This window comes from Calonectris borealis, chromosome 6 (assembly GCF_964195595.1).
Source record: "Calonectris borealis chromosome 6, bCalBor7.hap1.2, whole genome shotgun sequence".
Taxonomy (NCBI): Eukaryota; Metazoa; Chordata; class Aves; order Procellariiformes; family Procellariidae; genus Calonectris; species Calonectris borealis.
The window spans coordinates 12925062-12940450 of NC_134317.1; the positions used below are offsets into that span (position 1 = coordinate 12925062).

The 15389-nt window shown below is 43.9% G+C and overlaps 1 protein-coding gene across 2 annotated transcripts in view; it reads right to left on the bottom strand.

The window, feature by feature from the left end:
- The window catches only part of PDIA5 (protein disulfide isomerase family A member 5), a 106023-nt gene extending 90882 nt beyond the window's left edge, over positions 1-15141 (bottom strand). Inside the window, exons 1-2 of one of the 2 annotated variants that reach the window (XM_075152866.1) lie at positions 15010-15141; positions 2671-2797 (exon numbers count right to left, since the gene is read on the bottom strand). In XM_075152866.1, the coding sequence (XP_075008967.1) occupies positions 2671-2797; positions 15010-15084 (202 nt within the window). In that variant the 5' untranslated portion in view covers positions 15085-15141. The remainder of the gene's footprint in view (positions 1-2670; positions 2798-15009) is intronic. The other variant, XM_075152867.1, reaches the window with a different exon arrangement.
- Between the last annotated feature and the right edge of the window lie 248 nt (positions 15142-15389).

Below are 15389 nucleotides of genomic sequence, written 5' to 3' on the forward strand. Positions count from 1 at the left end.
ATAACAAATAAACCCTGGGAGATACCCAAACAGTTGTGAGGAGCTCAAAACTATTAGCAGAAAGCACCCAGAAAAGGTCCTTCCAAGAACTGGCTGTATTATAAATACCCAACTGAGATTTTAAAATGCCATGCCACATGTGTAGATTTTGCAAAACACTTCCATTTCAAAATGATCTTATAAATGGTATTAAAAATAAACACAGAAGAAAAATGGGACAAGAGCTCAGGAGAGAAAAATATAGAGGTTCAAACAAGTATCAATTCCCAAAAAAATCTAACAGAAACTGTTTCCTGCCTCGATAAATAGAAAATAGAAACCCAGAGCCTCTTCCAGATCTATTTAAACTGCTGCTGCTCCACAACTACTTCAACTAATTGAATATAAGAACAGCTATAGTGGGTCAGACTGAATGCCTCTATAGACCAATATCTTGTCTCCAACATTTGAGAAGGTGAAGGCCTATATAGGTCAGAGCAGACAAGTAGAGTCAGTGGGTAGTGATAGCCCCCTCAAATAATCTCTAAGCCTCCACACTTTTTATCTCAACAGTCTCCTGAGCCAGAAACAGCTTCTTTATATTCGACAGCCTTTGCTTGGGCCTGATGCCATCAGAGACGCCAGCCCACACACATGAGCTCTCAAGAAACTCTCCTACCCCCAATACTGATAACATGCAACTGCCACCTCTCTCCAACACAGCGACATAGACACGTGGGGGAATTCTTAGCATGTACTTAGAGTGGAACAGTTTGGCAAACACCCTTTAAAAAATAAGCATTCAGGATAGGACAGACTTGTCCCAGAAGACTCATTAGTTGAGCAGCCCTGGCAGGATACCAGCTGGTAGGGTGAACTAAACATCTCCTGTAAACGAGGACATCTCCTGAAACCGATGAATTTTCTGCGTGAGATAGAAATACTCGTCTAGTTTTGCTCAGCTGAGAAGCAAAGCCTTTGTTCCAGCAGTACGATCAGATGCTGGCCAACATCTCATCACGGCTAGGGGATGTATATCTGGGATTAGAATTGCACCTCCAAATTCCTACCTCTTTTTTCCCCTCCCCTCTTTCTGAGTGACAGTTAGGCAAGAGATTTCTAATTGCGCAAAGGATCGCTGTTCTAGGAAGAAACATTAATCCCACAGTCAGCTCTGCATGCAAAGCTCTAGACTGCTAAAACCAACCAATTAAATAACAAAAACAGAAAAAAGAAATCTCCACAACACGGCTTTTGAACAATGCCCATAGGGCAACATTTATTTGATGAGTGTCAGAGCTGAAGTGTTCTGGTTGTGCTTCTAAAAATGAAAGCAACCACCACTTAAAATATTAAGCATAAAAAGAAAATTTTTCCTTTAAAAAGCTGAATAATACAGATGTCTTTTTTATCTAAAGTGTTCCTTTCAAAATCAAAAAGCGTTAGAAACTCTTTTATGACGTTCGCTTTGAACCTGTTACTACAAAACCATCTGGCCAAGTTCGAGTGCTCAAAGTTCCCCACTATAGCAAAACACAAATATTTTAAGAAAAATTAAGTCACATATATAATTTTAACTGTTTCAGAATAAGCATATCTTGAGGAAACAAAGCTACTTATCCCAGCACCTGCACATTTTTGTCTGCAAAATTTCTGATATTGGCAGGGGGAAGGAGGGAGGATATCAGGTCACCACACACTGCTCCAATTTGCCACACTATAAACCCAGAACAACTCTACGAACGTCATTGTGTTCAACTGAGATAAGACCTTTGCAATAGGTCAGAAAGGGAGGACCGAGCCCCAAAACAAAGCACTACCCTGTATTGCTTCCCTGGAGGAAGGAAAAGGAAGCAACAACAAAAACAAAACCAAACAAAAATCATCTTAGTGACACATTTTACTTCTTGCTGTCTAATGACTTCCACATCCACAACAGCATTCTGCACTTGCGTATGGAGCTTAAAGATTGTTCCTTCATTTTACATGGTGTCACACAAAACAACACACCAAAGCAAACAAGGTGACAAAGGAGAAAAGGTACAGCAGGAGCAGAACAGAGCAAAAGGAAGAGTGAACAGACAGGTAAGAGCAAGAGTGAACAACCAGAAAGGGGAGCCTGAATGAGAGAGAGGACAGCAAAGAGATTCAAGGAGACAGGTGGCATGATGTGAAATGAGCCATTTCTCCCTCTTACACAAGCAACTAATTTTTTTTTTTATATTTTGTTAATTAAAGTTGAAAGACAACCATGGGACACCCAAAGCTGTCAGAAGCGAAGATGGATTGATTTCAGTACTATAACTATTCATTAAGCCTTTTGGTGTCACCAGGAAATCGAAACTTGCAAAATACTGTGATAAACACCAGAAAGCTCTGGCTGATAGCTATCACAAGCAGTCAGTTTTGGAGACAAAGCCAGAATAAAGTACATTTTTGCCAATGTGACAGAGCAATTAGAAGACCAAATGAAGATGACTCCAATCTTGAAACACCAGGAACCTCTGAGTTAGAACAAAGGACACCGGTCTTGAAGAAGCTCTTATAGTCACCTAAGACAACACTGAACAGAGAGCAAGTAAGGGTGAAGAGCTTAGTCATCTGAGCATGTACACAGGTAATCAAACACACACACACCTTGCTGGGCACAAAGAGCCGTGACATCAAAAAAAAAAACAAAAGAGGACTTACCAGATTTGGAATACAGCACTAGTACATTATTCCGTGTCCTGAGAAGCTTCTTAAAATCCTTGTGGTCACTTATTTTTTCTATGAGCGGAGACACCTTCAACGAGTACACGAATGCTGGCAAGAATGCCTACACAAACATAAAGCCAGAAACATTAGTAACAGCTTCCATGCTGAGAAACAAAATACAAAGACTGCTTTTGAAATTGCCTTGACCTTTTTCCATAATCTTGAGACACACTGCCTTAAATAAACTATCATATTGATTTGATCAGCAAAAGTCAAAAAAAAAAAAGAAAAAAAAAGCCATACACATGACTTGTTGAAACTGGACCAATACCACTCCCAGCAAGCATCCTTAAGCGGAAAGATGAGATAAGCACAACATCAAGAAATATGGTTTTAGTTAAGAAGCCACCCCCTTTAAAAGTTGTCCCCTAGTCAGATAATCAGATAAAAATTCTTACGTAAATGTAATATACTGCAACAAGAGAAGCAGCAAATTACTACTTCAAGAGCACTCTTGTCCCTAGATCTCAGAATACTCTGCAAACTCAATTAAGTACTTTGATATCCCACAGAAGACAGTGAGAGCCATGAAGTTAAAATAACTAACCCATGGTGACACAGAGCAGATGAAGGAAATGAAAACAGAATTTGCAAGTAATCCAGCATCCGCATTACGGCACTAACCACAACCCTCTCCCACCCGGCCTTCCAAAGCAGAACAGGGCTTATGTTCTGGCCATGCCGTACCTCACACACACCCCAGTGCCTTTGCCACAAGATCAAGTTTGGCTTCCACTGGCCACATGGAAGGCACGGCATTTAATCTCTCTGCATCTCAGTTCTGTATCTAAGCAAAGAAGTTTTTGTTGTTGTTGTTGTATCTTTTAGTCTATTTAAATCATGACCGCTCCAGAGCAAATTCTTTTATCCTACCATAAAGTAAAACTGTTATCAAAATACAACCATAACCTCAGCTGGGGCCTTCACTGCTCATTTGTACTGCAATAATCTTCAATAATAATAATAATCTTATCCATCATGCTACGTTGCCTCCCTTCTGCACTATACTGAATTCATACTAATGGAATGATTATGGGAAGCTTAGCTGGAGAAATTATCTAGTTTACTTTCACCTTACAGTAAAACCTTAACACTTAATTGCTTGGCTAAAAGCTTTAGCTCATTTGCGTAACACACACAAGAGGTTCAATGTTTTCTTAATTACAGAACTAATTTTGATCATGTCTCATTCTAACTGGGCTGGAAAATGTGTCCAGCGTGGATGTGAAGAAGTAAGAGGCTGTTCTTCTTGCATCCCATGTATTACAGATTGCAGCATTCAAAACAAAGTCAGAACATGCAGCCCCAGGCACTACACGTCATTACAAATTCAGCTATTTGCAAACACCGCATCACTGAGGCACAGAAAGAAAACCTGCACCTACGAAACATATTTTATAGGTGCCAGGAGTTTTTACATGAGGAAAGGGGAGGGGGGGGTTTGGGATGCACGGGTGTCCTGCTTTTGGCTGGGATAGGGTTAAATTTCTGCCTAGTGCTGTGTTTTGGATTTAGTAGGAGAAGAATGTTGGTAACACTGATGTTTTCAGTTGTTGCTAAGTTCCCTCCTAGTCCAAGGACAGCTCCCATGCCCTACCAACTGAGCTAGGTGCACAAAGATGGCAGGGAACATAATCAGGACAGCCAGCCCAGCTGGCTAACGGGATATTCCATACCATGTGACGTCATGCTCAGTATATGAACGGTAGGCGTGATACAGGAAGCACCGATTGCTACCTGGTTATCGGTCAGCGCGGGTGGTGAGCAATTGCATTGTGCATCACTCATTTTGTATATTCTATCCTTATCATTATTATTTTCCCTTTTCTGTTCTACTAAACTGTCTTTATCTCAACCCATGAGTTTTTTTTTCACTCTTACTCTTCCAATTCTCTCCCCGTCCCACTGGGGGGGAGGGGAGGGGGGTGAGCAAGCGGCTGCGTGGTATTTGGCTGCCTGCTGGGTTAAACCACGACAACGGGGTAGAGGCTGAGCTGAAATGGGGGTCATCCTCAAAATAACCTCAGGACATGTTTGGGAATTTAAAGTTACTGGAAGATACACCTTTAACATAAGATATAAAAGCACAACAGGCTGCACAGGCTTAGGGTGAACAAGTTATCCCACTCCACAGGTAGGATTCCCACCACCGAGCCCTGCTGACCAGATTGTCTAACTGTAAGAAAGGAAAAAGTGCATTCGCAAGTCAGTCCCTACCTTCAACATAAACGTCCTTGATGCTTTAATTCAACCAACACACTCACATTCTTCTAAATCCAGATGTCCAGAGCTCAGCCTTCCTACTTCAGGCTGGTGCACGTGAATCATTTGTGTATTTTCTCAGATAAATACATAGTGTTGCCAATCAAAGTAGACAAAGATAGTTGTCCTAAGTGAGGTGACAGAGACATGCAAATTCCTGCTCAAAACTCATCACAATCAGAGGCTGTACAGGAGGCATTAATCTAACATTGGACATATAAGCAGATCTCTTTAATCCTAAGTACTTTTTTAATATACTTTTTCCTTCACCTCAATTTTTTTAACTATCCAAGTGTCTTAGAGTTTTACTTATGTCTTGGGTTACAGAAGGCTAAACCTAAACTTCACTGAAACTAAGACTGAACACAGGGGGAAAAAGTGAAACGACAAGTTGCTTCTTTTAGAAGTTTTCTTCATTTAGAAAACTGGACTCAAATAAGGATATTATAGTCTATGAACTCACTGCCAAAAAGAAAGAATTGGACTAAAAAAGCCACAAAGGCCACTTTCAACATGACACCAAATGGTATTATGAACTTTGTTTAAACATCTGTACAGCTTTACTGATAGCTTGGAAGCACATGTATTTCATGTCTTTTCCAGATGGAAAGGCTGTTTAGCCAATTTCAGTGAATTTTCTTTCTTTTTTTTTTTTCCTTATAATGGCAGAGCTATAAACCTTTGAAAAATTGGATTCTGGAAACAGTGACTGCTGTAACTACTGCCTTGTCGGTGTTGCCACTAACAGAAAACTCGCTGCGCTGGTGGAACAGCAGGCACTTGGAGGGAGAAGCACGTCACATTGCACATATCTGCTGCTACTCTGATCAATTCCTCCCCAGGTATCAAATCAATACATGTTACTCATTTTCCTGCAGTTTTACTACAGCAGCTTTCTCCGATCCCATGGTTTAGACCAAAACCCACTGGGAAAGGCATTGTGCATACAAGCGCACCAGTCAGCCCTGTCGAATAAATCATCATCTCCCTTTAATTAAGATTAATGTTGCAGCCTTTCCTGGTTATAAAAGCCAAAAAGTCCAAGCTGAAGGCATCAAGTTGGACAGAAACACCCTGCCTGCACATCCAAGGCAGCTGCAACAATACTGGGAGGTTATCAGCTGAGCTGAAAAGTTCACCACCTCCCAATACGTATTTGCACTACATGGTGTTTGCAAACTGATAAGGATTAAGCAGTTCCACACTCTCCAGCTTTCTCCCGCTGAAATTAATGAAGACCCTACCCAGGAATAAACGAGAGGCCGGTTTATCGTTAAACCTCCCGAAGAACCTCTGCCTTCACTACCAGCTCCATTGAAGGCAAATGATGCTGAGCAGTCATTTTCACCCGATGCCAGTCCCAGCCATGGGGCTGCTTTGCCCTGCTCCAGAGCCAACGCTGTGATGACCGTACCAGCAGCTACAGCCTCACCAGGGTTACAGCCAGTAGTTCTGGCAACAGCATGAAATTAAGAGGATGGTAAAAGAGAATCCTATGGAAGTAGTTACACACTTTTCTTCATCACAGAAAACAAGGCTCATATTCCTGCACAGCCCACAGGCAAAGCGGCAGCAAAGACAAGGCTCATTTGCATGTACTGTGCTATACAACTTTAATTGTGAGATATGACTCAGGTAGATTTACTCCAGACATTTTGCTCAAGTCTTTGCAGAAGAGCTCATCAGCCAGGCTGCCCGATCAAGCACATTGCTGCTTGTTTAAATCCAGGGCACGAGAGGAGATGAGCTCACATTAAAAAAAGAAGAGGTCAAAAAAGGTGACAGCCCCTCCTGGGCAGGCAGCCTCTTTTCATATGCGTCAGGAAGTGCTACATTCACACATATGGAACTCTATAAATAAGAAACAAGCTAAACTCTCTTGTCACTTGAGCATCCTAAAGCTTTAAAATCTATTCACAAGCACTGCTGAAAAGCTAAGAAACACTCCAAACATTTTTCTCAAGAAGCTGCCTACCTTGGTACCCGTTAAAGTAGAAGGCATATTAGGACCAATGCGTGTAACATCTGTGCCACCCCTGCCCTGTGGCAGTTATGCTGACAAGAAATTGCAATAAAACTGAGGGAAGGTCTACTTTATTTCATGCTGTGTTTGCACAGCGCCTAGCATAACGGGTCCTCATCAATGGCTGGCTCGGTGAGCTAGAACCAACACAGCAGTCACCTGGTGTCCTTGGATGCAGGAAACTTTGGTGGAGACCTTCAGAAAAAGGCAGACTACACGCAGCAGACTATGAAACGCAAATCTGGTAGCACTTCTAGTCTGCAGATTTTCCCCAGCTTAAGATCTCAATCTGAATCTATTTTCACAGAATTTTTTATGGCGTAGCTCACACATCAGTCATGTGATTGTAGTGCCTGATCTAAGATGCATGAAGGATTCTCAAGTAAAACGTAAGTGAACCCAAACCCTCAAGACAGTCAATTCAAAACTGCTGAGAGACACTGCTATTTGAGTACAAGGTACAAAAACACACGTGCTCTAACTCTGCCTCTGCTCTTCAAATCGAAGTATGTATTTAAATATACAATCTTGCAAGCTAGGTGGAAGAAGTCTGATCAGTCAAAAAGGTTTAATTTTCCTTTTTTCCCCCCACTCTCCAGCAATTCCTTGCAGAGCTGCCAAACATACGCAAGTGTTTAAGAGCAGTGAAGCACTCCACAAGCCCACTCCCTTAGAATTGGTACCCAAGAAACATCTGAGCTTTCAGAAACCCAGAGGCAGAGAGTTACAGGCAAATAACCATTTGCTAATTTTACTTCCAGGACTGACACTATTGAAAAACGTGGTCATCCCTCAGGCCGTGTTTTCTCAAAATCACCAAGGATCTGAGAAAGCAGAGTTTATTTATCAAGTTTTCACTCTTCTCTGAATCTCATTTCAGAATGAAAAAAGGGAATATCTTTCAAGTAGCCACAAGAATGTATTTTCACATTTTACATTTATTATTTAAATTAAATGTGATAAATGCTTAACTGCTGCTCCCACAGAACCCAGTTCAATTTATGAGTTGCTCCCCACAAAAGCTTCGTGACAGCATGGTCTTTTGCTAAGGATAAACAGCACGTCTGGAGAATAATTTTCTTATTTATTTATTTTAAATCAAGGGCAATGAAAACACATGGTTTTAAAAACAAGAAAACACAAATCAAAATTAAATAAGGAGGCACTATCAGAGGAGTAGCATTGTACACTGGACAGAAAAACTATTTCCTATTTCTCCTATTTTCAGCTCAAGAGCATGAAAAAATATATTTCCCTGGACACAAATTATGCATAAAAAACTATAAATAGGCATGCAGCTGAAACAGTGCTTAGGTGCCTGAATCCATATGCCAACATACAATTTTTATGCGCACACTTACATGTATAATTAGGTAGACAATTTGCACACTATTCATCAAGAATAGCTGGGGCTGACACGAACAACGCTGATTCCAGCACAACTGCTGCTTGGCACGGATGCAGTTTTACACTCGACCACAATTTCAAAAGCCCATTTTTCAGCAAGACATTGACTTTGATTTCTGTCTTAGCTTAACCGCCCACTGATGTCATTCTCATTTTGGGACAACAGCATTCAACCCACTATAAATATGATCAATGAGCGACCCTGTACACATGAAACAGATTGTGTCTGACAAGGCATTTTATGGGAATCTAGCTGAAGAGCAAACCTGCCTCAAAATTCCAAGCAGTAATGGAAATGACTGAATTTAATTTCATAATTAGTTTCTTTAAGAAGGGACTAAATCACATTCTAAACAAGGTCTCCCCTGCTACATTAAAATGGGTAAGGGGAGGATGACACAGGCAAGAAATCCCAGGAACAAGACCGGATCTCACCTTCCCTTTCCTACTTAGTTCCCAAAATGAACCCTGTGGTGGAGTGCACACTTAACTTCAGAAGGTGGATTTGAGGGAACATCTCTGTACTACAGTGATGGAGGTTTGTAAACCTGCAGATCAGCCGGTGGCACGGCCAGGTCCTGGGGTGCAGGCAGTGTGCACGTACTGAAAATACCAGGTCTAAGTCATCTCCAGGCAAGCACAAGAGAGAAACAGATCTGTTGCTCCCTTCCCCCCCAATTTGTTCTCACTTAAAAATACAAGATGTTCAAATCCAAAGCCCCCTTGTTTACAAGAATCACAGTTTGACTGCAGATGTTTTATCTTCCTTGTTCCTCATACAAACCACTCTTGACCTTGTGCAATAATTGCTTGCTTTTCACTCACAAGCCCTCCCTCTGCTGCTATTTACATTCAGGGTTGTGCTGCTTTGATCACTGAGCCATTTGTAACAAATGCCTTCCAAGATGGATAGTGATAAGTAGGACAGTCCCCTGTTTTCATTCATGATTAATATCCAAAATAGCTGTAGAAACATTTTAATCAAATCAGATGAGGGGAGACAGGTTATCTCTGTTACCCAAAGGTACCTCAAGGAAGCCTGCCAAGAATTTATTACGTGAATGAGGGGGGAAGAGAAAGTGTAGCACTTGGGTCTCAGACTTCAGGGGTCACAACTGAAGTAGCCCCTGCAGTAGCCCCTGCAATCCAGCTGGGACCACAACACAATCTTCTCCCAACCACATATGCAGGGGTTCCCAAACTGCAACCTGTTGAGGACCCCCAGCACAGAGGCTGCAGCACATTATCTGCGACTGATCCGAAAAGCCATCTACGGGCTCAGTGGGGAGCGGCGACTCCAGCAGCATGGGATGGCCAGGTGCGGAGCACTCCAGCAGACACACCGGCAGATCAACAGCTCCTGCATCGGAAGACTGACAGCATTAGAAAACCATGGTTTTGCCCAATGGATTTACATTTGCACACTCTCCCATTGGCCACTTCTTGGTTTTTGTTCATTTCCCATAAGCTCTATGGAAGAATGCATTCTTACTCTGTATATAATCCAGATCAATCAACTCTCACCTCTAGCCATTTAAGGAATAAAAAGACCCAAGCACTGCTAACATTTTATTGTGGTGGGTCATGTCTGCAAGAGACAAGCGTCGTATCTTTTGTTCACAAACGAAGGCAAATTAAAATCCTGACACAGAGTGTCTTGGTATTCTTTAACTTAGGCTGAAGAATGCTGCAAATAAGGCATTCCACTTAATGTGGTACCGCTATGTTCACTTTCCAAATATAGAAGATAGCAAAAAATACCATGGAGACGTCGAGATTTGACTAGACTCTACTGTTCATATTGTTCTTAAACACTGGGTTTTAAGGAACATAAGCTACAGGCATAATAGTGTATACTAAGGGTTGTTCTTAAGGGCTCTGTATAGCCAATTAATTGTATGGTTTATCACTGGTTTTCAAACACTTACTGAAGGAAAACCTGTGCAACTATTTACTAATTAACAACTGACTGTAATATGGTGAATTACTAATGCTGACAAAGAACTTCCTCCTTATTAGGAATGTGAAGCTTGCTCTCTCTTCAAGCCAGGCATTGGTGCAACATACATTAAACAAGCTGCTGATGAAATAATGTTTCAGATATCACTTCTGAACGAGCACATTTGGATGACTTCAGAAGCTAAGGGCATGAGCAAAGCATATGCCACATAATCCCCCACTAAAAATTGGGTTTTGAAGAAGTTTAAAGAAGCATCACCTACTCAAGAAGCACGTAGGAGATGCTATAAAAAGACGACAAAAACACTATTAATGGGACTTCCAAAGAAGAGAGGACGAAAAATGACACCTGAAAATCCTTAGCACTTTATATGGCACTTGTCATCTTCAAAGCATTGCACAAATATTAACTAATTAATCCTCACATTTTTCTACCAGGCGACAGGAGACGAAGCTTAATTTAAATAGTTAGAGTCACAAGAAAGGAAGCGATCTGTAAGAGGCAAAAGGGAGGCAGCATCAGAGCAAGCTGGCACACAGCTGATCCTAGGGCAGCACACAACCACATGCTCATGGTGTGTCATCTCCTGAAAAGTGAGGAGGGCGCGAGAAAGAGTCTATCTGCAGTCACTCAGCAAATATGCTATATGACTATATACCCAAAGACAACAGACAGGACATCATCAAGGCAGCCACAAATGAGATTACCTTTGTTATCTGTGTTCTGCAAGCGCACAAATCACAGCGCCCTCCACCAATGCTACCAGCTACGCTCAGCTAGCAAACTGCCGAAACTAAGTCCTGCTTTGCTATCACAATTTTTTGCCATTCACAAGCTTGAAATGGTGACAGGATCAAGGTAAACCATAACTCATTTCCAAAGCAACCCTGCTCGCATCAAGAAATTTAAGGCAATGCTAGTTTGTCATTCTGGTTGCAAATTGCATTAAGTTTTTCCATTCACAGACCTCCAAACACAACTCTGAAGAAAGGTAAGTCTCATTACCTCCATTTTACTGAAATGAAGGAACTCAAGGAACTGCGTCACCAAAAATCAAAAGAAACAGTCAACAACAGAACAAGCATCTCTTCCATCACCAATTGTTCATGACGTTGTGAACACACCCCTAGGCAGAAACACCACTTCTGATGACCACACCACACTTGTGGCAACATCCCTGGCCCTCTGAAGTAAACTGGCACTTTGGCACCAAAGCCAATGGATCACTCCATAAGGTACGGAGTTGAGTAACAAAAACCAGTCCTGAAAGCCAAGGTTTGATTTGGGAAGGGCATCTGAGGAGATCTTGAGAGGCATCTGAGAAAGTCACAAGCTTTACAAATCCGTATTCTGAAGAGGGAACAGGTGAAGTAGGAATGGGGCAGGGGGACAGCGAGTAAGGGATTTGCCTCTCCAATACCCTCCCTCCGACTGCAGCAAAACACTTCCCAAAGCAGCTCCTGCAGTACAAACAGTAACTGGACGGGAAGAGGCACTCCTGAATTCAAGCCCAAATGCCACCACCGGAAACAGCACCTGAGCACTGCAGAGGAGAAGCAGTGCTCGCACCCTGCCTGCAAACTCACCGGAGGCCAAGCCACTGCTGCCACTGTGCAGGGCTACAAAGAGCGAGCCACGTCCAAGCCCTCCCCACAGGCCTGGATTCACAAGTCTGTGTCACTGCTCACCAGTGCATTTGCCGTGACATTACTGGGACTTGAGGAGCTGGAAGCCTGAAATGTTCCTTTCAAGCTTTTCTTTGAAGGCACCGAGTTTGAATGGCACCAGGTCAAGAAGCCTGCTTCCCAATGGCTGTAAGTCGGTCAGACTCTCTTGACTTAGTTTCTCTGTCATTAAGCCAACACTTGAAAGACAAACTGACCTTTGCCGTGTTGGCCTGAGATAACATTCATCAGTGTTTGTAAAGCAAACGGATCCCAGATGCGTAATCCTGCTGGAAGCAGTGGCTGGCCACTGCTAGGGAAAGGACAGTACCCGATACATCAGAGGAAATGCAAATCCACCTTCGTGTGAAACTCCTTCCCAATGCCTTTAACAGTAAATTCAGTCCTTTGAGCGTGAAATATAGTCAACCACTTGACATACCAAATAGGGAAGTACCTCTAAAGTTAAACCACAACTTCTCTATGACTCTCCAACTCATTCAAGAAATAAAACTTTACAGCAGGTGGAGATCACTGCAGTATCTTTCTCACATGCGTGTCCCATATTCAGGGTGATGCAGAAGATAACAACTTAACATCTTTCATTAGAAGATACATTAGAAGAAATGTTTTCTTCATCCAGCTTTGTAGTTTTCCTTTCACAAATGCAGGAAGTCTTACAGAGATAAGGATTTCAATTCCCAGAAGCCACCTCCAATTTTGGGTCCTACTTTAAAAACGAGTCCTATTTTTCAGGAGCGCTATGCATGCACGACTCTAGCTGCTGTCCCAGGTGCACTGCAAGCACTCAGACTTCCGGGGGGCGGGGGAGAGGAAAAAAAAAAATCATATTTGGGTACATAAAAAAGTAAAAAAGGACAGGCTGGAAGGAAAGACAATGTTCTCATTAACCTCTGTCCTACCAAGCAGCTCGCATTACCTTCGCTTTAACTTTACACACTGAGAACATCCTGATTTAACAACCTCACTGACTTTGCAAACATTGACTCAAGAAAAATCTAAAAGCAGGTTTTGCAATGTCACAGCTGTAGGCTAGTTTTTTAATCCTGGAGTACAGCGAGTTACATATTTCAAGATGAAAAATCGCACCTTCAAGTGCAAGATAATGCAAATTGGAAGAAATAATTTAAACTACTCGTACACAGGAAAGGGGAAAGAATTAGCTGAATCAACAGCTCAATGAAGACATCTGCTCAGCATGCAGCATCACAGAGCAAATAAAATGCTGGGGCAAATTAAGAAGGGGAAGAGAGAATAATGTGGACAAATTATAATGGCTTCGTATAATTTCACTGACAACGGCAGGCCCACTCTGCTCATCTCAAAGACACCAGCAATCCAAAAGGTCCAAAGAAGGGCAGCTAGAATAGTTAGAAACAACATATTCACATGAAGAAAGCTGGGGAAAAAAAATCTTTTAATCTACAAAAAGAAATCACAGCAAAATACTTATATTAACATAAAATGAATGTTACAGTAAGATAAGGTCTGACAGTAACTGTTGATATAGTAGGAAATACCACAAATAACTCCGTGCGTTTAGTTATCTGAAATGAAGTCCACTTGTAACTCCACTTGGTCCACAGTATATACTTAATCCGAGGAATACACTTCCACAAGTATCATTGAGCAGAGTACTGTGTATATTAAAGATGAGCCACAGGGAAAAAAAAAAGCCATACTAAGACCTCTCCAACATTTTTGCAAGAGTTCAGCCTGACTTCAGTTTCACTTGAAATCAATAAATAAATTGCAGACATCAGAGGTCTGTGCTTCTAGACCAAGCTTAGAACAAAACAAAAATCGTGCAGGATGAACAGCATTTCTTTTCCCTCCTCCTGAATGAGCTGATAGCTAGGCCCCTGCCAAGGGCAAAAGGCTACATCAGACAGGGCCAATGCTTTCTGTCCCACAATGGCAATTCTAATGTTAGTACAGAATAAGCGTAGGGCAATTAGCAATTCCACACTTGATTTGTATGAATTAGATAAGCACTCCCAGGTCATGCATTTCCAAATACATTTCAGATCACGTGTGCATAAAAAAATTAGCATAGTTTTTCATTAATTATTAACTCTATTAGTCCAGGCAGAAGGAAGAAGTGTAGTTCATACCAATAAAGTAAATAAAGAAATGCTTTAAATCACGCCTTTGCCAATCTTTTGAGGTATTTATGCTAAATTCTGTGGATAAAAAAAGAAAAATCAGACTTTAAAATATTTCTGTAAGTCTAAGGGTCTCCCTGAGGTAAGGAGTGTTCTACTTCGTGTAATTTCAATGAAACATTCCCAGATCCTCCAGAATGCACTAAGATGGAGAGCACCACGTTTGAGGGACGCACAGGCAGGGGCGGCAGGACTGCCCACGGGCACCAGGACTGCCCACGGCCGCCCGTGCCCGCGCACAGGTGCACGAAGCCGAGCGAGGCAGCTTTGCCGCGGCAGAGCCACCGCCGAGGGAAACCCTCTGCCCCCGCGGCACCAATTTTCACACGAAACTCACTCAGGAACGAAGCGCCCGCCGGTCGGAGCCCCCGGGGCCGGGGCCGGCCGAGGCAGCAGGGGGCTCCAGCCCGCAGCCGCTCGGGAAGACGCCGCCGCACGCCGGAGTGGGTTTTCTCGGGGTGTTTTTTTGAAAGACAGACAGAAAGGGAGGGAGGGAAGCAGGAAAGCAGCACACGGGCTGAGGGCTAGGGAAACACCCGGGAGGAGAGCTGCCGGAGCCCAGCCATGCCGCGCTGTGCCGTGCCGAGCCCGCCCGGGGCGGCGGCGGGTGCGGGCGGCGGGGGCGGCCGCCGCGCCCAGCCCGAGGGGCCCGTCCCGCTCCCAACTTTCGCCCAACTCCGCCGGCCGCGCCGCGCCGAGCGCCCCGGCCCGGGGAAGGGGACACCCCGCGCCCGCCACCCGCCGCCCCGGGGCGCGGCCGCCGCCACTCACCGCCAGGCCGAGCAGCAGCAGCGGGAGCCGCCCGCGGCGCCGCGCAGCCCCCGCGTCCTGCCCCGGCACAGCCATCGCCGCCGCCGAGCCGGACCCGCTCCGGACCCGCCGCCGCCGCTGCGGGCTGCTGCCACGTCTGGCGGCGCAGGCGCGCTCCGCCGCTACCGCCCGCCCGCGCGGCGGCATGACGGGGCTTGTAGTCCGCCCCGCGGCCCGGACCGGGGCGGGGGGGGGACACCCCCCCGCAGAGCGCGTGCAGCTCCCGCAGGGACCCGGCGCATGGCAAAAGGAAAACAAACCCAAAAGCCACGCACCCCCCCTCCCCCAACTACTGCCGGCAATCACAATTAAAAAGGAGTCTCCGTCCAGTTTGTTTCAAC